Source organism: Taudactylus pleione, unplaced genomic scaffold (genome assembly GCF_031769625.1).
Source record: "Taudactylus pleione unplaced genomic scaffold, aTauple2 ptg000410l, whole genome shotgun sequence".
NCBI classification, from domain to species: domain Eukaryota; kingdom Metazoa; phylum Chordata; class Amphibia; order Anura; family Myobatrachidae; genus Taudactylus; species Taudactylus pleione.
Genome location: NW_028284812.1, coordinates 745,443 through 769,159, shown reverse-complemented (window position 1 = coordinate 769,159; position 23,717 = coordinate 745,443). Strand labels below are relative to the sequence as shown.

The 23,717-nt window shown below is 47.1% G+C and overlaps 1 protein-coding gene across 1 annotated transcript in view; it reads right to left on the bottom strand.

Moving 5' to 3' along the window:
• Positions 1-23,717, bottom strand: part of DYSF (dysferlin) — a 705,898-nt gene that overhangs the window by 183,348 nt on the left and 498,833 nt on the right. The window contains exons 35-37 of the mRNA XM_088447021.1: positions 11,848-11,877; positions 10,779-10,805; positions 554-655 (exon numbers count right to left, since the gene is read on the bottom strand). Of these exons, the coding sequence (XP_088303147.1) occupies positions 554-655; positions 10,779-10,805; positions 11,848-11,877 (159 nt within the window). The remainder of the gene's footprint in view (positions 1-553; positions 656-10,778; positions 10,806-11,847; positions 11,878-23,717) is intronic.

Here is a 23,717-nt window from a genome sequence, read left to right as displayed (position 1 = left end):
TACCAGTTTAGAGCAATATGTAGACGTTTTTGCCTACAGATGTGTTCTGCTACATCGTTGCTGCGCACGCAGCAAATCGCGCCACCCATGTCGGGAGGCGCAGTACCCGCGAGCGGATACGAGCACTGTGATCGAACACGCGCCTCCATAGGATTGTATGGTGCGATCGCAGTGCGCGTCGTAGCGTACCGTAGCGTATGCTGCTGCGGGTAATCGCATGACGCGATGCGTGCGCACGTTTGTAGCGCGATCGGCAAAGAAGTAGCTGGACACATCTGTATGTCAGCACGAAGGATCATTAAATAATGATGTCTAATATCATAAAATAATTATGTCGTTATAACTGCATAGGTGTGTTCAACATAAAATAATATGTAAACAGTCAAGATATATTTATGACACGGCAGTAGGGACTTCTGTAGATCTGCACTGGTGGACATGTAATACGGGAACTAATAACACCAGCGTCACAGACATCATATCACATCTGACTCTCACTACTCACCCGTAATATACACTATACAATGCATATCTATACATTACCTATACTCACCTCAATGGCAGTTCTCTGCAGAACAGGTTTGATCCCTTGGGGAACCATGTATACATTAGCACTTCTCTGGGGAGGAGGGTACGGTATATCTGTATCTGCTGACTAAGGCGTAAAGACACAAAAATGAGGTAAAGATTAATGACGATGAAGTGATGTATCAATGCAGAGTCTGGTTAAAAGCAAAGTACTGTATGATATTGTGTGAGATCCAATAGTCCCCCACTAACCCTGTTACTATGAACTAAACTCAGGTGAAAGGTCACTGGCGCCCTCTCTGTGTAAGACCCCAAACTGCGCTCTTTCAGTATTAAAAATACCTGGTTTGCTTTCGATCGCTTGCGTTTACTAATTAGCTAATTAATTTAGGCTTAATGCCCCAAGATGAACACTAATAAACTGCACCAGTACTTTGTGCTTTCATTCCGATCTGTAATCCCCTCTCCAGATCTCAGACATCAGCAGAATGGAGAGAACTGCTGAGATTCACTAAATGACAGGACCGTCCCATCCCCTGTGCATTCTCCGTATCGCTCATCCTGAATGTAACGGTTTAATTTTATAACATTGTAATGATACATAAACTCAGTTAAACAGAAGCGTTGTCAAAAGAAGTAATATAGCGGATAGCGAGTAAACCAGCTGCAAATTCAAAGTGTGCGATGTAATAATATCGGCTGCAGTTCTAAGTGCAGATTATTGGTTCGGGTTTATGACGCAAAACTTGTGCATGAACAACGCGGGAGTAAAACACTGAAAAAGATGGAGCGGCTGGTCCTGAGTACATGGTGCTATCCCCAGGCAGCATTAAGCATGGTGACATCACGTGTCCTGCGATCTACGGTACGCTGTTTCATCTAGCTGGAAACAGACCGGCAGGGGGAGTATCTGGTGGATATGACAATACCATGCAGTACAGAGACCAGCGGTTAATACTTTAGTACACACACAGAGACAACTATATTAGTAGAAGATGTCACGTACAGTCTTACTTTGAAAGGGTACTGATAATCCAAATCTTTAACTGAAGTATCTACTCAACATTAAAATAAAAACAGGGGCAGATTTTTTTTTAACTCGGTCATATGTTATAATGAATAAACAGCAGCTACAGCTTTTGGCCAGCAGATGGCGGTACAGGGTAAAAGCGTATATATATCCGCTACTACTGTTTTGTAATAAAGCCTGGCAGACACTTATAATAAATTGCAGACTCACTTTGAGCAATATAAATATACACAGTAACCTCCCCACTCTGAGATACTGTTACATACGCGGTGCATCGCAGAACGCCTCCGTAGTAAGCGCAGTGCACTTTTAGGATGTGCCAAGATATAAAGAGCGCATTGAAGTCCAGCCCCCTCCCCCACACCTTTATGATCTCCCCTCATTTATGGCTTAAATAAATGACGAGAGTGAGGGAGTACCGGGCCGGTGTTGTCACATGTGTAACAGGAAGCTTGCATTCATAATACCTGTGACTGCGCTGACCTGTCTGCCAAAATGTGACATGAAAACGCAAAATGGGGGGCATCGATTCGACCACTTACTAAATATTACTTCCCAAGCCCTAATGCTGGCCTTCATTAACCACGGGCAGCGATATTCAAAGTACTAAACAAATAAATCACGTAAAAAGCAGACAGCATGTAAATACGCAAATGAATAGTTTTGGCGGGTCACTCCCGATTGACAGGCAGCAAATGGGGCAGGGTGTTGACCAATGGTGAGAGTTTCTGGGCGGATAGGGGTGGATCTTTAGCAAATTGGGGCGGGGTGTAGTGAGGATATGTCCCAGTTTTAGCCGTACAACAAACTGTGTGCTCTGCTGCCCCTCTCAAAGACCCCCTGGGCTAGGGATGGTCAGCAGAAGTCCGGTATCAGATGGTTGCCAGGGTTTACCACATCTCATCGCATCATAACCATATGATGGTATAAATTTGACAATAGTGTAAAGTTCTGGGTCCCAAAATTTCAGAGTGTGTGTCACAAAGGGGGGTCCTTGTATGTGATCGGAGGCCTGCTTGTGGTAACATGGAAGCTGAGGTGAAGTCTGCAAAACGAGATGAGCAGTCTGCGATGTGGGGCTCAGTAAATGTACATGTTTGGGAATCTGGCAAAATCACGTGGGCCAGTAGGCAAATCACACCGTAACATATTGGTATTACAGCATCTACCCATTTATACAACAGGTGCAGATACATATCACAGGCATCATGTGACCGATAATGCAGATGTGACACGGTCAGGAGTCTACAGCCAATAGCCTGTGAGAGCCACACTCAGAGCCGTCAGTAACCGCAAGCGGGCTATGTGCGATGTGTTTTACTGTACACCAATGTTTGTTTTACCCCTAACCCCTTCCTCACATCACACCCCTGTTACATGAAGCCCTCTGCTGTCACCAACTATAACATGGCCCTTTGGTCCATTAACTGGAGGATGGTTTATTTATGCTGCACAAATCCTTACAATGGTGCAGACCTGTCATGTCACGGGTAACGACAGTACATATTCATAGCACAGGCACAGATTACACATAGAGACGTACAGGAGGTTACTGGGGTAGATTAGAGGTGTGTGACATAAAGGAGGGTAACTGGGGTAGATTAGAGATGTGTGAGACGTACAGGGGGGTAAATGGGGTAGATTAGAGGTGTGTGAGACGTACAGAAGGGTAACTGGGGTAGATTAGAGATGTGTGAGACGTACAGGAGGGTAACTGGGGTAGATTAGAGATGTGTGAGACATACAGGAGGGTAACTGGGGTGGATTAGAGATGTGTGAGACGTACAGGAGGGTAACTGGGGTGGATTAGAGATGTGTGAGATGTACAGAAGGGTAACTGGGGTAGATTAGAGATGTGTGAGACGTACAGGAGGGTAACAGGGGTAGATTAGAGATGTGTGAGTTGTACAGGAGGGTAACTGGGGTAGATTAGAGATGTGTGAGACGTACAGGAGGGTAACTGGGGTAGATTAGAGATGTGTGAGACGTACAGGAGGATAACTGGGGTAGATTAGAGATGTGTGAGACGTACAGGAGGGTAACTGGGGTAGATTAGAGATGTGCGAATTGTACAGGGGGGTAACTGGGGTAGATTAGAGATGTGTGAGACGTACAGGAGGGTAACTGGGGTAGATTAGAGATGTGTGAGACGTACAGGAGGATAACTGGGGTAGATAGAGATGTGTGAGACGTACAGGAGGGTAACTGGGGTAGATTAGAGATGTGTGAGACGTACAGGAGGGTAACTGGGGTAGATTAGAGATGTGTGAGACGTACAGGAGGGTAACTGGGGTAGATTAGTGATGTGTGAGACGTACAGGAGGGTAACTGGTGAAGATTAGAGATGTGTGAGACGTACAGGAGGGTAACTGGGGTAGATTAGAGATGTGTGAGACGTACAGGAGGGTAACTGGGGTAGATTAGAGATGTGTGAGACGTACAGGAGGGTAACTGGGGTAGATTAGTGATGTGTGAGACGTACAGGAGGGTAACTGGGGTGGATTAGAGATGTGTGAGACGTACAGGAGGATAACTGGGGTAGATTAGAGATGTGCGAATTGTACAGGGGGGTAACTGGGGTAGATTAGAGATGTGGGAGACGTACAGGAGGGTAACTGGGGTGGATTAGAGATGTGTGAGACGTACAGGAGGGTAACTGGGGTAGATCGGAGATGTGTGAGACGTACAGGAGGGTAACTGGGGTAGATTAGAGATGTGTGAGACATACAGGAGGGTAACTGGGGTGGATTAGAGATGTGTGAGACGTACAGGAGGGTAACTGGGGTAGATTAGAGATGTGTGAGACGTACTGGAGGGTAACTGGTGAAGATTAAAGATGTGTGAGACGTACAGGAGGGTAACTGGGGTAGATTAGAGATGTGTGAGACGTACAGGAGGGTAACTGGGATAGATTAGAGATGTGTGAGACGTACAGGAGGGTAACTGGGGTAGATTAGTGATGTGTGAGACGTACAGGAGGGTAACTGGGGTGGATTAGAGATGTGTGAGACGTACAGGAGGGTAACTGGGGTGGATTAGAGATGTGTGAGTTGTACAGGAGGGTAACTGGGGTAGATTACAGATGTGTGAGACGTACAGGAGGGTAACTGGGGTAGATTAGAGATGTGCGAATTGTACAGGGGGGTAACTGGGGTAGATTAGAGATGTGTGAGACGTACTGGAGGGTAACTGGTGAAGATTAGAGATGTGTGAGACGTACAGGAGGATAACTGGGGTAGATTAGAGATGTGCGAATTGTACAGGGGGGTAACTGGGGTAGATTAGAGATGTGGGAGACGTACAGGAGGGTAACTGGGGTGGATTAGAGATGTGTGAGACGTACAGGAGGGTAACTGGGGTAGATCGGAGATGTGTGAGACGTACAGGAGGGTAACTGGGGTAGATTAGAGATGTGTGAGACATACAGGAGGGTAACTGGGGTGGATTAGAGATGTGTGAGACGTACAGGAGGGTAACTGGGGTAGATTAGAGATGTGTGAGACGTACTGGAGGGTAACTGGTGAAGATTAAAGATGTGTGAGACGTACAGGAGGGTAACTGGGGTAGATTAGAGATGTGTGAGACGTACAGGAGGGTAACTGGGATAGATTAGAGATGTGTGAGACGTACAGGAGGGTAACTGGGGTAGATTAGTGATGTGTGAGACGTACAGGAGGGTAACTGGGGTGGATTAGAGATGTGTGAGACGTACAGGAGGGTAACTGGGGTGGATTAGAGATGTGTGAGTTGTACAGGAGGGTAACTGGGGTAGATTACAGATGTGTGAGACGTACAGGAGGGTAACTGGGGTAGATTAGAGATGTGCGAATTGTACAGGGGGGGTAACTGGGGTAGATTAGAGATGTGTGAGACGTACTGGAGGGTAACTGGTGAAGATTAGAGATGTGTGAGACGTACAGGAGGGTAACTGGGGTAGATTAGAGATGTGTGAGACGTACAGGAGGGTAACTGGGGTAGATTAGAGATGTGTGAGACGTACAGGAGGGTAACTGGGGTAGATTAGTGATGTGTGAGACGTACAGGAGGGTAACTGGGGTGGATTAGAGATGTGTGAGACGTACAGGAGGATAACTGGGGTAGATTAGAGATGTGCGAATTGTACAGGGGGGTAACTGGGGTAGATTAGAGATGTGGGAGACGTACAGGAGGGTAACTGGGGTAGATTAGAGATGTGGGAGACGTACAGGAGGGTAACTGGGGTAGATTAGAGATGTGCGAGATATACAGGAGGGTAACTGGGGTAGATCAGAGATGTGTGAGACGTACAGGAGGGTACCTGGGGTGGATTAAAGATGTGTGAGACGTACAGGAGGGTAACTGGGGTGGATTAGAGATGTGTGAGACGTACAGGAGGGTAACTGGGGTAGATCAGAGATGTGTGAGACATACAGGAGGGTAACTGGGGTGGATTAGAGATGTGTGAGACGTACAGGAGGGTAACTGGGGTAGATTAGAGATGTGTGAGACGTACTGGAGGGTAACTGGTGAAGATTAGAGATGTGTGAGACGTACAGGAGGGTAACTGGGGTAGATTAGAGATGTGTGAGACGTACAGGAGGGTAACTGGGGTAGATTAGAGATGTGTGAGACGTACAGGAGGGTAACTGGGGTAGATTAGTGATGTGTGAGACGTACAGGAGGGTAACTGGGGTGGATTAGAGATGTGTGAGACGTACAGGAGGGTAACTGGGGTGGATTAGAGATGTGTGAGTTGTACAGGAGGGTAACTGGGGTAGATTACAGATGTGTGAGACGTACAGGAGGGTAACTGGGGTAGATTACAGATGTGTGAGACGTACAGGAGGGTAACTGGGGTAGATTAGAGATGTGTGAGTTGTACAGGAGGGTAACTGGGGTAGATTAGAGATGTGTGAGACTTACAGGAGGGTAACTGGGGTGGATTAGAGATGCATGAGAAATACAAGGGGATTGCTGGGGTAGATTAAAGGGGATGCAGTCAGGAAGCCGACATTCGCAATGCTGACCGCCAGCTTCCCGACTGTGAAATCCCGGCAAGGTACTAATGACAGGCGTCCAGATCAAGGTGTGAGACATAAAGGAGATACATGGGGTAGATCGGAGAGGTGTAAAGCATAAAGGATGGCCACTGGGGTAGATCTGAGAGGTGTACGGGGTATATAGGAAGAGCATAGAATACCGAGTCTAGAAGTTTTTCTCTGAAGAATCCGGGTACAAGCAGCTGTTGCATTTCCAAAGTGGAAAGAATGGGAAGCAGGAAGAAGAGAAAAGAGACCATTATTATCACTGTACAGATAATCCCATCACCCTGGCACCAGTACGGGGAGTATCAGCATGAAGGCACCTGGGGCAGTCAGTAACCTGGGGCACAGCCGGAACACAACCAGGCACTCTCTGACATACAGTATAGAGCTGAGGTAAATCACGACCCTTACACCCAGCAAACTGGACCAGCAGCTCCATCTCACAGGCTCAGGAGGATTCACAGTGGGATATATTTACAAAGATGCTAAATTCAATCTCCTCAACCAGATTATGTTAGACGGATGGGATGTGATGAGCGATTCGGTCTCTGCCGGTGGTCACAGAACAAGAGGCCAACATACAGACCTGTCGTGTCCATAGCACAGACAAATCCAGTTCTCCAATCATTACACATCCCCTGAAGGTGACCCCCTTCTAAATGAGACATTCACATCACTCAGACAAGAGACAGCTGGATTCTGAGGTGGACGTTATAAACCAGGGGGCTTATGTAATAGGTTCCGAGCTGCAGCCACTGCAGGAACTTCTGCAAACTTTGTATTCTTAAAGCGGCAATTATTTTAAAAGGCAAAAACAAGTTGGTTTTGCCTTTAAAATGATTGCCGCTATAATAATAGAAGACTCGCAGGATTTCCCCGCAATGGATGCAGCTCGCAAGCGATTACATAAGCCCCCAGGTCTTTGTATGTCAGACAAGCTGCTCAGAGACATTTAATAGCTAATGCTCCCATATGGACACCTGGGGGGGGGCTCTAAAGCCACAGGTAACATTTTCCAGGACGCCTAGCAGGTGCATAGGTGTGCTCATTACTCACTGACACATTTTATCTCACTTGTGATTCTGTGAGGAGACCTGGAAAACATGCCATGTTTGGGGTCCTGAGGACTGAGCTTGAGAACCTGTGACATAAATGTATACTAAGGCATACTGGAGCTCTCAGATCAGAGACATATAAACCTGCATATGCTGCAATGTTTTATTAATTAACTTATCTTTGACCTTTTTTACAGTCTTCCCAGGAGAACAGTCACCAGTACCCATATTCTCACTGTATCCGATTGTAATTTATCCTTTATACAGTCAGGTGCATAAATATTGGGACATTGACAGAATTTTCATATTTTGGCCTCTATTCACCACCACAATGGCTTTGAAATGAAACAAACAAGATGTGCTTTAACTGCAGACTTTCAGATTTAATTACAGGGTAATTACATCCAAATCAGGTGAACGGTGTAGGAATTACAATGGTTTCTATATGTGCCTCCCACTTTTTAAGGGTCCAAAAGTAATGGGACAAACTAAACAATCCTAAATCTAACTTTCACTTTTTAATACTTTGTTGCAAATCCTTTCCAGGCAATTACAGCCTGAAGTCTGGAACGCATAGACATCACCAGACGCTGGGTTTCATCCCTGGTGATGCTCTCCCAGGCCTCTACTGCAAATGTCTTCAGTTCCTTCTTGTTCTTGGGGCATTTTCCCTTCAGTTTTGTCTTCATCAAGTGAAATGCATGCTCAATCGGATTCAGGTCAGGGGATTGACTTGGCCATTGCATAACATTCCACTTTTTAGCCTTAAAAAACTCTGTGGTTGCTTTTGCAGTATGCTTCGGGTCATTGTCCATCTGCACTGTGAAGCGCCGTCCAATGAGTTCTGAAGCATTTGACTGAATATGAGGATATAATATTGCCCGAAGCACTTCAGAATTCATTCTGCTGCTTTTGTCAGCAGTCACATCATCAATAATACAAGGGAACCAGTTCCATTGGCAGCCATACATGCCCACGCCATGACACTACCACCACCATGCTTCACCGATGAGGTGGTATGTTTTGGATCATGAGCAGTTCCTTTCCTTCTCCATACTCTTCTCTTCCCATCACTCTGGTACAAGTTGATCTTTGTCTCATCTGTCCATAGGATGTTGTTCCAGAACTGTAATGGCTTTTTTAGATGTTGTTTGGCAAACTCTAATCTGGTCTTCCTGTTTTTGTGGCTCACCAATGGTTTACATCTTGTGGTGAACCCTCTATATTCACTCTTGTGAAGTCTTCTCTTGATTGTTGACTTTCACACATATACATCTACCTCCTGGAGAGTGTTCTTGATTTGGCCAACTGTCATGAAGGGGTTTTTCTTCACCAGGGAAATAATTCTTCTGTCACCCACGACAGTTGTTTTCCATGGTCTTCCGGGTCTCTTGGTGTTTATGAGCTCTCCGGTGCGTTCTTTCTTTTTAAGAATGTTCCAAACAGTTGATTTGGCCACACCTAATGTTTTTGCTATCTCTCTGATGGGTTTGTTTTGATTTTTCAGCCTAATGATGGCTTCCTTCACTGATAGTGACAGCTCTTTGGATCTCATATTGAGAGTTGATAGCAACTGATTCCAAATGCAAATGTCACACCTAGAATCAACTCCAGACCTTTTACCTGCTTAATTGTTAATGAAATAACGAGGGAATAGCCCACACCTGTCCATGAAATAGCTTTTGAGTTGATAGTCCCGTTACTTTTGGCCCCTTAAAAAGTGGGAGGCACATATAGAAACCGTTGTAATTCCTACACCGTTCCCCCGATTTGGATGTAATTACCCTCAAATTAGATCTGAAAGTCTGCAGGTAAAGCACATCTTGTTTGTTTCATTTCAAAGCCATTGTGGTGGTGAATAGAGGCCAAAATATGACAATTCTGTCAATGCACCTGACTGTATATATTGTGCATCTTGGATGGTGTTTATTATGCTCTGATCTTCATCCCATGTAGCACGTTGCTGTCTCTGGAGAGAGTATGCTCTTTAGACTAAACCTCTCCATGGACTACAGGAGATTGGGGAGATGAGAATTGTGACAAAACAAATACACAAAAACTACTCAATGGTTCCTAGCAAAATACAAGGTGATGTTCCATCTTATTTATCTCTACTCGGCCTAATGAGAAACCCAGGCGCTGAGAATCGGATACGGTTATTAATTCACATTTATATGGATGTGAAGTTCATTCATTTGGCTACAAGTAAAACCAACCTTAGTAGCAGCAATATAGCAAGGCTAGAACACTGCTCCCACACCACAAACATGTTAGGAGAATGGGGTGGGGCGGGGTGGGGTGTGCCAGGGCGTCACGCTGTTATGAAGTCATGCATTTTGGTGCGTCAATGTGTCTCATGCTGGATAGATAATAGTACAAATCAGTCTTATTCCGTCATCCGCCCCAGTCATATATAAAGCATCCCCCGCCCCAATGTTATTCCTGACTTTCATATGACACTAATACAGCCCACTGCAGAATATAAGGATGGGTGGCATGGCTAGAACTTATGGGAAAGAACTGAGGGTATTTCCAGAGGGGCAGCGTTTCCTGGCATCGCCTCTGTGCTGTTCTGCCAGCTTGGGGAGAGGGGGGGGTTAATGTTACTATTTTATTTGGGGACACCTCATATTTTTAGTATTTCCCCTTGTGGAATACAGGAGCACAGATCATGTACCGGGCGAGGGCTGCCCCCCCGCTGCATGGTTATACCAAGGTGCACAGTTACTGGCGAATTTATTTTTGCTTTGCTCCCAACCCTGAATCAGTCCCAGTGTCTGTACGTTATCTAGCTCTAGAGCAGTGGTTCTCAAACTCGGTCCTCAGGACCCCACACAGTTCACTTTTTACAGGTTACCCAGCAGGGGCACAGGTGTATTCATTAGTCACTGACACATTTTAAAAGATCCACAGGTGCAGCTATCAGTTTCACTAGTAATTATGTAAGGAGACCTGCTAAACATGCACTGTATGGGGTCCTGAGGACCGAGTTGAGAACCTGTGCTCTAGAGTGTTGAAACCATCGGTCACTGTGCTCCAGTCTCCAGCAGAGATTACACCCGTACAGTGAGATTTCCCAGTCTGTGCGCCACCCACTGGCAGATTACCTGCACTGCACTGTGTCACTACACGGCATCTTACCTCACCGAGAACTCCCGACACTTCACCCTTTGTAGAACAAGACAAAGCATTAGACACCTTACAGGGCCAGTAACACCTCTATTATACATTCATTTATACTTCTGTGTATCACTGAGGTGAATAGAATACAGTAAATGAATAAGAGGAACGTTATATCCAATTACTGTATATCTAATTAGAATGAAGGACCTGCCATGAGCTGCCCTTTGTTTTCAATGATATTTTGAATACATGTCCTGCTATCCCCACTTGTCAAGCACTGCTGGGCATTGTAGTGCCTTCCAAATCAAATACAGTATATACAGCGGCAGCACCAGCAGAGTTCTCAGCTCTTTGGGCCTGATTCAGACCCACTCGCGAGCGGCTGTCCGCTCGCAAGTGGGTCGATGGTGTGCACGGCGCATGCGCACGACGGAGGGAGCTCCGTCGTGCGCATGCGCGAGACGCGACGAGCGAAGGACTTTCCTTCGCTCGTTGTGTCTGATCAAAGGGGGCGTGCTGTCGATGTTGATTGACAGCACGCCCCCTTTGGTGGGCGTGCCTGCCAGACGGAGGCGTTCCCAAGGGAACGCCTACCGTCAGAAGCCGGCCCCACTGACATCACTAGTGATGTCAGTGGGAGTGATTTTGGCTCTGATAGAGCCAAAATCACTCCTGGCCTTGCGGTTGAGAAACTCAACCGCAGGCTTCTGCTCGCACTGGCGATGGTCGCGATGGTCAAGACCATCGCGACCATCATCCTGCACGCTCGTATAGGCTGTGGGTGGTGACCCACAGCTATACGAGCGTCCAGGAGGACGCTCCATATTAATGGAGGTGGGCCCTGATTCAGTGCGAGCGCTCTGGTCAGGGCCTTTGTCCTGTATGAGATCCCACTTAGACACTGACCAGGAAGGGGAATCGTTACTTCCTATCTGAGCGTCAGGGGAGCACTGAACAGTGTATTCTATATCTCTGCATCATATCTACAAATGTCAGTCTTTGCTTTGTAATTCACAGCACCTGTTCTTTACTATATACACGGACACTAATACATGATAATGCTTCTTAACGTCTGATGTAAGCCTACCTCCAGACCCGGGATGTGATGCAGGGTTGGCTGTAAAGAGAAAAAAACAGTACATATAAGAAAGAATCATACAGCGTAACAAAGTGCACATACACTATTACCGCTCATTCATAAAGAATTATTATTTATTTACACTTGTAACTTTGCGGCAGTTTCTACAGCAGGATTTCCTTTTATCTTATGAATGTTTTACAAGTGTGTCCATCTCTGTGTATGGCCTAATGCTCTGATTGGCTACAAGTGTCCATCTCTGTGTATGCCCTAATGCTCTGATTGGCTACAAGTGTCCATCTCTGTGTATGGCCTAATGCTCTGATTGGCTACAAGTGTCCATCTCTGTGTATGGCCTAATGCTCTGATTGGCTACAAGTTTGTCCATCTCTGTGTATGGCCTAATGCTCTGATTGGCTACAAGTGTCCATCTCTGTGTATGTCCTAATGCTCTGATTGGCTACAAGTGTGTCCATCTATGTGTATGCCCTAATGCTCTGATTGGCTACAAGTGTCCATCTCTGTGTATGCCCTAATGCTCTGATTGGCTACAAGTGTCCATCTCTGTGTATGCCCTAATGCTCTGATTGGCTACAAGTGTCCATCTCTGTGTATGCCCTAATGCTCTGATTGGCTACAAGTGTCCATCTCTGTGTATGGCCTAATGCTCTGATTGGCTACAAGTGTGTCCATCTCTGTATATGGCCTAATGCTCTGATTGGCTACAAGTGTGTCCATCTCTGTATATGCCCTAATGCTCTGATTGGCTACAAGTGTGTCCATCTATGTGTATGCCCTAATGCTCTGATTGGCTACAAGTGTCCATCTCTGTGTATGTCCTAATGCTCTGATTGGCTACAAGTGTGTCCATCTATGTTTCTGCCCTAATGCTCTGATTGGCTACAAGTGTGTCCATCTATGTGTATGCCCTAATGCTCTGATTGGCTACAAGTGTCCATCTCTGTGTATGGCCTAATGCTCTGATTGGCTACAAGTGTCCATCTCTGTGTATGGCCTAATGCTCTGATTGGCTACAAGTTTGTCCATCTCTGTGTATGGCCTAATGCTCTGATTGGCTACAAGTGTCCATCTCTGTGTATGGCCTAATGCTCTGATTGGCTACAAGTGTCCATCTCTGTGTATGTCCTAATGCTCTGATTGGCTACAAGTGTGTCCATCTATGTGTATGCCCTAATGCTCTGATTGGCTACAAGTGTCCATCTCTGTGTATGCCCTAATGCTCTGATTGGCTACAAGTGTCCATCTCTGTGTATGCCCTAATGCTCTGATTGGCTACAAGTGTCCATCTCTGTGTATGCCCTAATGCTCTGATTGGCTACAAGTGTCCATCTCTGTGTATGCCCTAATGCTCTGATTGGCTACAAGTGTCCATCTCTGTGTATGTCCTAATGCTCTGATTGGCTACAAGTGTGTCCATCTCTGTATATGCCCTAATGCTCTGATTGGCTACAAGTGTGTCCATCTATGTGTATGCCCTAATGCTCTGATTGGCTACAAGTGTCCATCTCTGTGTATGTCCTAATGCTCTGATTGGCTACAAGTGTGTCCATCTATGTGTATGCCCTAATGCTCTGATTGGCTACAAGTGTGTCCATCTATGTGTATGCCCTAATGCTCTGATTGGCTACAAGTGTCCATCTATGTGTATGTCCTAATGCTCTGATTGGCTACAAGTGTCCATCTCTGTGTATGGCCTAATGCTCTGATTGGCTACAAGTTTGTCCATCTCTGTGTATGTCCTAATGCTCTGATTGGCTACAAGTGTCCATCTCTGTGTATGTCCTAATGCTCTGATTGGCTACAAGTATGTCCATCTATGTGTATGCCCTAATGCTCTGATTGGCTACAAGTGTCCATCTCTGTGTATGCCCTAATGCTCTGATTGGCTACAAGTGTCCATCTCTGTGTATGCCCTAATGCTCTGATTGGCTACAAGTGTCCATCTCTGTGTATGCCCTAATGCTCTGATTGGCTACAAGTGTCCATCTCTGTGTATGCCCTAATGCTCTGATTGGCTACAAGTGTCCATCTCTGTGTATGCCCTAATGCTCTGATTGGCTACAAGTGTCCATCTCTGTGTATGCCCCAATGCTCTGATTGACTACAAGTGTCCATCTCTGTGTATGTCCTAATGCTCTGATTGGCTACAAGTGTCCATCTCTGTGTATGTCCTAATGCTCTGATTGGCTACATGTGTATGCCCTAATGCTCTGATTGGCTACAAGTGTCCATCTCTGTGTATGGCCTAATGCTCTGATTGGCTACAAGTGTCCATCTCTGTGTATGGCCTAATGCTCTGATTGGCTACAAGTTTGTCCATCTATGTGTATGTCCTAATGCTCTGATTGGCTACAAGTGTCCATCTCTGTGTATGCCCTAATGCTCTGATTGGCTACAAGTGTCCATCTCTGTGTATGCCCTAATGCTCTGATTGGTTACAAGTGTCCATCTCTGTGCATGTCCTAATGCTCTGATTGGCTACAAGTGTGTCCATCTATGTGTATGCCCTAATGCTCTGATTGGCTACAAGTGTGTCCATCTATGTGTATGCCCTAATGCTCTGATTGGCTACAAGTGTCCATCTCTGTGTATGGCCTAATGCTCTGATTGGCTACAAGTGTCCATCTCTGTATATGCCCTAATGCTCTGATTGGCTACAAGTGTGTCCATCTCTGTGTATGCCCTAATGCTCTGATTGGCTACAAGTGTCCATCTCTGTGTATGCCCTAATGCTCTGATTGGCTACAAGTGTCCATCTCTGTGTATGCCCTAATGCTCTGATTGGCTACAAGTGTCCATCTCTGTGTATGGCCTAATGCTCTGATTGGCTACAAGTGTCCATCTCTGTGTATGCCCTAATGCTCTGATTGGCTACAAGTGTGTCCATCTCTGTGTATGTCCAAATGCTGATTGGCTACAATTGTGTCCATCTCTGTGCATGCCCTAATGCTCTGATTGGCTACAAGTGTGTCCATCTTTGTATATGCTGATTGGTTTGCGGGTTTATCTAGCCACATGTAAGTTCTAATGTTCTGCTTGGCTACAAATTGGTCTACTCCTGTGTATGTTCTAGTGCTCTGATTGGTTATAAACAGGATGAATCAGCCCAGTGAAAGCTATAATGCCCTTATTGACTGCGGGATGGACAGACATGTGTATGCTTCAGAACTCAAATACCATCCAGCTGATGTAACGCTTTAACTTTCCATAGTAAGCACCAGGTACAAGGCCGGATTAAGGGTCACATGGGCCTGGGGCTCAAAATGATCAGGGGTCTATTGTGAGAAGCAGAGGAGGTGTGGCCAGTGCTGTGTGGGTGTGTACACCACCTACACTATCAGCCCCAATGTCTCCCTATATATGTATTAGTAATTGCATCATTTTGTGAAGAAAATAGAAATACAACTTATAACATAAGGCTGACCATGTGGCCAGCTGGTCATTATCGTGCTGTCATTATGAGGGGCCTATTGTTAAGTGGAGGCCTGGAGCTGTAAACCCATGCGCTCGATTGTTAATCTGGCCTTGACCAGGGACAAGGGGCCGTCAGGTGTGAATGAAGAACAATTTCACCATCAGCATAGTGGAGGGTTAGTTACTAAAATGGAGCTTAACCTGTGGTATCTCCTTACCAATTAAACTGGTGATGAGAAAACAATATTAAAAGTACTTGGATGTTCTTCTTACAGGTTATAGAATCTACAGCTATAAATAAAATACATTATTGAGGCGACTGATTAAAGAGAATTTACCACCCCATTGACATATTTAAGATGCAAAACTATGTCACTGTTCCATTGCTCTGATTGGTTATAGGGGATCCAGCAATGTAAATATATTTTAGGGCTCTGATTGGCTAGAGGAGGATCCCACCCAGTGAATGTTCTCATGCTCTGATTGGCTATAGGAGGATCCAGCCCTGTGAATGTTCTAATGCTCTGTTCCCCTTGGTTACAGCATCACAAAGTTCAGAATATTTACCACATGAAAAATCACCAAAAAGAAAACGGACATAAGTCCCACTCATACCAAACTGAGAAAATAGCTTATACAACAAGCAATTACTACAATCTCCTATAGCTTAATTTTTTTTGTTCTTTAAGAATACATTTTGGATGTTTAAACTGCAGTTCCGGTAAATAGGTTTATGAGACCACTATATTCTCATGTCAGTGACACAGAAATCTCATATAACTACTCTGTGCTGCTGGGGGACCCTGCTCCTCCCACTATATAACTCTCAGTCTCTGGCTTCCTGCTGCCTCCATTCCCCTCCTCACATCATGTCACTGCCCCTGTCACATGCAGCCCTACCTCACTGACACATCACCCATCTCCTGATATACTCTGTGCTGCTGGGGACCCTGCACCTTCCACTATATAACTCTCAGCCTCTGGCTATCTGCTGCCTCCATTCCCCTCCTCACATCATGTCATTGCCCCTGTCACATGCAGCCCTACCTCACTGACACATCACCCATCTCCTGATATACTCTGTGCTGCTGGGGACCCTGCACCTTCCACTATATAACTCTCAGCCTCTGGCTATCTGCTGCCTCCATTCCCCTCCTCACGTCATGTCACTGCCCCTGTCACATGCAGCCCTGTCCTCACTAACCCATCACTCATCTCCTGATATACTCTGTGCTGCTGGGGACCCTGCACCTTCCACTATATAACTCTCAGCCTCTGGCTATCTGCTGCTTCCCCTCCTCACGTCATGTCACTGCCCCTGTCACATGCAGCCCTGTCCTCACTGACACATCACTCATCTCCTGATATACTCTGTGCTGCTGGGGACCCTGCACCTTCCACTATATAACTCTCAGCCTCTGGCTACGTGCTGCCTCCATTCCCCTCCTCACATCATGTCACTGCCCCTGTCACATGCAGCCCTGTCCTCACTAACCCATCACTCATCTCCTGATATACTCTGTGCTGCTGGGTCCTTCCCCATATGTACAAAAATCATTTTAGAATTCTAATAAGCTTACTTAGTACATAGAAGCAAAACATATTATTAGAAGAATAAATTCCATCTAAGTAAGCTCTCTGCCTGCACGGCCCAGAACTGGGCGCATAAGAATCCTTGTGACGTTACGGCGACGATAGATGTGTTGCTGAATAGTATTACGCCAAATTGCTCCAGACTGGGTTTTTTTTCCTAAAAAAATATATCTTCATGTAATATTCAATAAGGTTCTATTTTCCGAGTCTTCCTTCCACTATTTTACCATTTCCCTGCAGCATTTTTCAGCCAGCAGACTAGCGAGAGTAGCCAATGTCAATACGTGCTTATAGCCAGCTGGCACGAAGACATGGGGCAACCTCGCCCTGTCTCAGCATCTGGAATGTGCCAACCTACAGCACAGGCGTCCTGACACGAGGATCATCAAAGAGCAGCAACATGCCTCCGAGCATGTACATCGCATTGTATTCTAGGAAACGGATTCCTGGCAGGAGACGGCGTGCTGGCAGATACGTAATTACACATCCAGAGACGCCGTGCGCTGCCAGGGACTCACCTGTACGACCGTCATCACCTGAAGCTCCTAAAGTGGCTGCAATTCACCTTGTGAACTCTGTGCAGCGTCAAATGCACAAAATATTAGTCTCCCTATTCCTTCTACCCGGAGAAAGTCAATTCTTACACCCTTACCCATGGCGACTGAGACGCATGTTGCGCTAACCACCCCATGCACTGATGGGGACGGGATAGGAGTTGGAGAGGGTGTGTAAGTGCGTGCACAGTACAGTAATGGCGTCCCTTCCTGACTGCTTAAAAAGAAAAAAAAAAAAAAAAAGACGCATTTGCGCCAATTTGGAGGTAAATCACCTGCAGCTGCTCAATCCCTTGTGCAAAATGTGAAGTAGTGATGATGACCAGCAGCTCCTGATTGGCTGACTGCTTCTGAATCCCTCCCACTTATGCAAATACTATAATAAAGCTAAATGACGTACTGATTGTACTAACTGTGCAGTTGACCCTAAAGATTCAATGAATGGTAATTACCAGGGCCGTAGCTAGGGTAGTGCGGCCGGTGCCATCGCACAGGGCACCACGGGTCATTGGGCGCTGTTTGAGTCTGTCAAATTTCTGTTTATTATCATTCTTGCTTGTAGCTTCCTCTTATTTCATCCCCAGCATTTCCTGGCCTCTCCTATCTCTTCCCTGGCCCTTCCCCATGAGGTCATTGCCCTTTTTTGGGTGCATTATGTCCCTTTGAAAAATTAGGGGGGCGCCAATGCTCTCTCTGGCACAGGGCACCAAAAAGTCTAGTTACGGCTCTGGTAATTAGCATTTAGTAACTATCATAAATGAAAAAATATGTTTAAAAAAAAAAAAATGAGAGTTATGGTAAAATGTACCTTTGTTAATTCTGTTTCTTCGAAGTCCATAGGGTCCACAGGGATACCATGGGGTGTAGGTGGTGGCTAAGGACCAGACACCAAACAGTTAAGCTTTTTGGACTCCCTGAATGCTCCGGTTCTCCCCCCCTAAACCCCACCCCTGAGCCTGAGGCAATTCAGTTTAACAAGTCCAAGGCAGGAGGAGGAGAGGAGAGAAGGAAGACTGGTACACAGAAGAATCACACTCTCACATCAAAGAGACGGGAAACCAGTGACCAGGAAACCCAACTCATAGAAGCCAGGGGCGTCAGGGCGGGCGCCCTGTGGACTCTATGGACTTCAAAGAAAGAGAGATAACAAAGGTAAGTTTTACCATAACTCTCATTTTCTTCTTCAGGGTCCATAGGGATCCACAGGGTACCTTGGGGAAGTCCCAAAGCAGATATTCCAGGATGGGGCCGCTCCTGAGCTGAGAGGAGAATCCGGCAAAGGTATCTAAGGTATAAAACTTAAGAAAGGTGTGGACAGAAGACCACGTGGCCGCCTTCAGCTGAGGCGCCATTGCAGGCTGCTCATGAGTGTCCAACAGAGCAAGTGGAATGAGTAGTGACAGTAGCCGGCACAGGAAGGCCCCCCTGCGTGTAAGCCTGTGAGATAGTCATGCAAAGCCATCTGGCCAGAGTCTGTTTGTTAGCTGGCCAGCCCTTCTTGTGGAATCCATAGACAACAAATAGGGTATCTGTCTTTCTCATAGAACTTGTACGGTCCATGTAGATCTTGAGAGCAAGGACCACATCGGAGGCCTCACCTTCCGAGAGGTCTGGTGATTGAAAGACCGGGACTACAATTTCCTCATTAATAAGTAAACGAGTAACAACTTTGAGAAGGAAACCAGGACGAGTATGAAGAACAGCCCTGTCCTGATGAAAGATCAGAAATGGGGAGCTACAGGAAAGCACCCCTAACTTTGACACCCTACAGGTAGACGCAAGAGCCAGAAGAAAAAGTCTTCACTGTGAGCCACTTGAGTTCCACCGATTCCAGGGGTTCAAATGGAGGGCCCTGAAGGGCCTGGAGATCCACTGACAAATCCCACGGACCCACAGGAGGGACAAAGGGAGGTTGTATTCGTAGAACACCTTGCAGGAAAGTGTGAACATCCGGTAGAGGAGCAATTCTGTGCTGGAACCATATAGATCGAGCAGAGACATGCACTTTCAGAGAGGCTAGGCAGAGTCAGAGACTCAATCCAAGTTGAAGAAAGGCACGGATTCTAGAGACTCTAAAAACCTGAGGGTCATAGTTTCTGGTATCACACCACTGAAAGTATGTGTGCCACACTCGGTGATAGATCTGGACGGTTTATGCGCTCGAGCATGGACAGGATCACAGAGCTAGAAACCCCTTAGGGTTTCCCTTAGGAGGGATGTCTCAAGAGCCAAGCCGTTAAAGACAGACGGGCCAGGTCCGAATGTAGACAGGGACTCTGAGACAACAGATCTGGTCGTAGAGGAAGTTGAAGAGGAACGTCTACGGAGAGACTTTGAAGATCTGAATACCAATGGCGTGTGGGCCAAGCTGGAGCTACCAACAGGACTGTGACCCCTTCTTGCTTGAACTTACTAAGAACTCGAGGCAGAAGGGAGACTGGAGGGAAGAGGCATGGCAGATGGAAGGTTTATTTCACAGATAATGCATCCATGAAGGCTGCGTCGGGGTCCCTCGTCCTGGCCCTGTACACTGGAAGCTCGTGGTTTTGTCGTGGTTGTGTCGTGAGGCCATGAGGTCCACATCCGTTAGGCTCTATTTGTCCACCAGGAGCTGTAAGAATTCTGGATTGAGAGACCACTCCCCCGGTATGACCACTGCGGAGAACGCTGGGAGATGGCATTCGGCCCAGGCAGAATGCGGGACTCTTCTGCCATTGCTGATCGACTTCGAGTGCATCCTTGGTGATTGAGGTAGGCTACTGCCATGGCCTTGTCGGACTGTACTTGAACTGGTTTGCCCTGAAGAATATCCTGAGCCAGAGTGAGGGCCTTGTAAATGGCGTTGATTGGTAAGATCGCTTCGGCTGGAGTCCAGCGTCCTTGGAAGGAGTGCTGGCCGGTCACTGCGCCCCACCTACGGAGGCTTGCATCTGTGGTGAGGAGTGTCCAATCCAAGATCCAAAAGGGGCAACCCTTGTTTAGGTGGAACGTCTGTAGCCACCAGGATTGGGACAGACGAACCTCTGGAGAGAGGCCCATCGTCTGGGATCTGAGCAGATGAGGCAGCCCGTTCCTCCTGGAGAGGATCAGGTGTTGTAGGAGCCTAGAGTGAAACTGAGCGAACTCCATCATGTCAAAGGTGGACGCCATGGATACCAAGTTCTGCATTGCAGAGTGAATTGACACTCGGCGACAGTGGAGTAATCTGCACACTCGGTGCTGTAGTACAGAGATTTTTTCTGCTGTCAGGAAGATTTTCTGGGCAGTCTGATCAACTGACGATGAAGATGGGCCGCCATAACTGCCATAATCTTGGTAAAGACCTAGGAGCTGTAGAAAGCCCAAAAACCGGAGATACTGATGGGAAGGTGCTATAGGTACATGTAGGTAAGCCTCCTGAATGTCCAGGGACACCATAAAATCCCCAGGCTCCATGGCCAGGACAATAAAGAGTAGGGTTTCCATACGAAACCTGGGCACCCTGATAAACTTGTTCAGAGACTTGAGGCTGAGGATAGGTAGATGAGACTCATTGGGCTTCTGAACCAAGAAAAGGGTAGAATAATAGCCCTTCCCTCTCTGTGATGAGGGGACTGGAATTATTACCCCCGAAAGCAGTAAGGACTAAATGGCCTTCTGGAGGAGCAGGGCTTTGCTTGGGTCCAATGGAAGTCCTGTGCAAAAGAACTGCTGGGGGGCCGCCTCAAGAATGAGAGGGCATATCCGTGGGAGACCACTTCTTTTACCCAGGTGTCTGAGGTGGTCTGACGCCAGAATTGGGAGAAATGAAGAAGTCGGCCTCGCACCCTGGAAGCCCCCAGGGAGAGGCCCACCCCGTCAAGATTTGGTAGGTGGACGTCTTGTAGCCCAGGTCTGTTTGGTCCTAGGCTTGAGGCCTTAGTGGATGCCGACTGCCGTGGAAAAGCCTGACCTTTAGCTTTTCCATAGGGTCAAAAGGACCAAAAGGATGACATACAAGGCTTCATAGCAGATGAAGAGGGTAAGAAAGCCATCTTGGAAGCTGCCAAGGTAGTCACAATCTTGTCCAATTCTGGGACAAACGGGATCTCCCCAGAATAAGGCAGCGACTCCAAAGCCTTTTTAGAGTCCGAATCTGCTTCCATGAGCGAAGCCAACAATACGGCGGGCTACCACGGAAGTAGCAGATGCCTTGGAAGCTAGGAGACAAGTATCCAAAGCCGCCTCCTAAATAGGAGGCTGCATTTCTAATGTAAGATATGTAGGCTGTTCCTTCGAAGCATCAGAAGGAAATGTATCTTCTAGGGCCTCTGCCCAACTCTCAATGGCTTTTGCCACCCAGGCCGTAGCCCTGGCAGGACAAGTAATAGCTCCTGTAAGAGAGTATATAGACTTCAGACAAGCTTCCATCCTTCTATCCGTAGTCTCCTTTAAGGAGGTTGCGGTATGGATAGGTAAAGTGTTCTTAACTAGACGTGTCACGTGGGAATCCACTGCAGGGGGAACTTCTCATTTAGAGCAATCAGTAGCGGGAAGAGGGTAAAAGGAAATCAAGCGTTTAGGCAGCTGAAACTTTTTACTAGGCATATTCCATGCTTCACTCATATGATCAGATAGGTGATCTGAGTGAGGAAACTCTGGCAAAACTCCCTTCTGTCACTTATAGAGTGACTCTTTTGCCCAAGGAGTGGGTTCTGTCTCTTTTATTTGAAGAATAGATTTTGCAGCTCTCACCAGTCCAGGTATATTCAATTTAGAGGGGGTTTCCTCCTCTACCGAGGGGGGAGTCAGAATGAGAGAGTTCTGCGTAGATGATAACTCAGAATCTGATAGCTGGGAGGACTGGGAAGATCACACAGCACGCTTAGTAGGGTTACTAGGTAAGGGTCTCTCCTTTTGCAGCATTTGTTGAAAGGCTGTAGAGGGATCCGCCAGACTCTGCACTGAGGTAGAAAGTACGTCTACCCATGGGGAGGCAAAGGATTTGCAGGGAGTACCTGCTGTGGCCATGCCATAGGAGGAGCTACCACAGGGACCACTAGGTGGTCCACAATTTTTGCCAACACTTGTGAAAAAAAAGCCCAGGGGGGTCCTGAGAAAGGATGCAGGGGCAGAGGGCCTAGGTGCCGTATAACAAGCTGCACATAGACCATCTTGAATGAGATCCTCTGAAGCTGCTAAACAGGACTTGCAGGACACCAGAGTAGGTGCAGCAGGCTGCTTGTTATTCTTGCCTTTGCTAGACATAGCTGCAAGGATAATCGTAGGACACAATCTGGCATAGTGCAGTGAGCAACCCAGATATATGTACAATATGGCACAGTGTAGTGCGCAACACAGACATACAGTATGGGATAGCCCTCACAAATACAGGTAGATGTGAGGTACAATGAACCACCTATACCTAAGTATGCCAGGGTTATAATGAAAGAAAGGGAAAGGTATAAGCTGACAGTTGTAGAAAAAATGAACAGACAGCAGCGCTAGCACAAGTCACATACAATATAACTGCAGTGGGCACTTCATTCAACTACACAGACCGCAGTGGCTGGTAGGAAATAGCGCTGTACAACCTGGCTCCTGGGAGATGTATACAGGGAGACCGGACCCAGCGTTCCCGGAGACCTGAGGCTGATGCAGAAAATGGATGCAGTGAGTCACTGAGGGGGCGGAGGGTGAGGCAGCTCAGGGGCGGCAGGACCACAGTGGGATGGCGCCCTGAGCTGGGGGTGGGGCCGAGGTGGGAGAGGGCCTTCTCCCCTATGCTGACATCAACCATCAGGTCCCTGGCCTGAGTATTCTGTCCCCTGCGCCAGTATATTATACCCTGGTGGCCTAGTGGAGTCCCGGACGAACCGATGTCCACATCAGCGCCTCCGGTCTGTCTCCTGAGACCGAAGGTAAGACTGTGCATAGAAGGGGGTCTCCTTGAGTCCCGGCTGCAGTCTGGGGTTCGAGGAGCCTTGCTAGCTAGGTCCCCCCGGAGCCCGGCCAAGAGTACCTAGCCGAGAGCTGGTGTCATGGCGCCGTGGAGGGGTGATGGAGCAGCAGTGCAGACGTCCAGAGGACTTTCTAGTGCTGCTTGCTCTAATATGAAAAAAATTAAAAGAAAAAGAAATCATAAAAATAAAGCTTGGGCTTCTTATAGCGGCCACGCTGTTCTAACGGTGATCCAGCTCCTGCCGGAAGCAACAAGACCAAGTTGCCCTGAGGCTGTGAGCGGGGTATAGGGGTAAGGACCGGAGCATCCTGGGATTGACAAGCGTTGCTATTGGTGTCCGGTCTTCCAAGTCCCACCTACACCCCATTGTCTCCCTG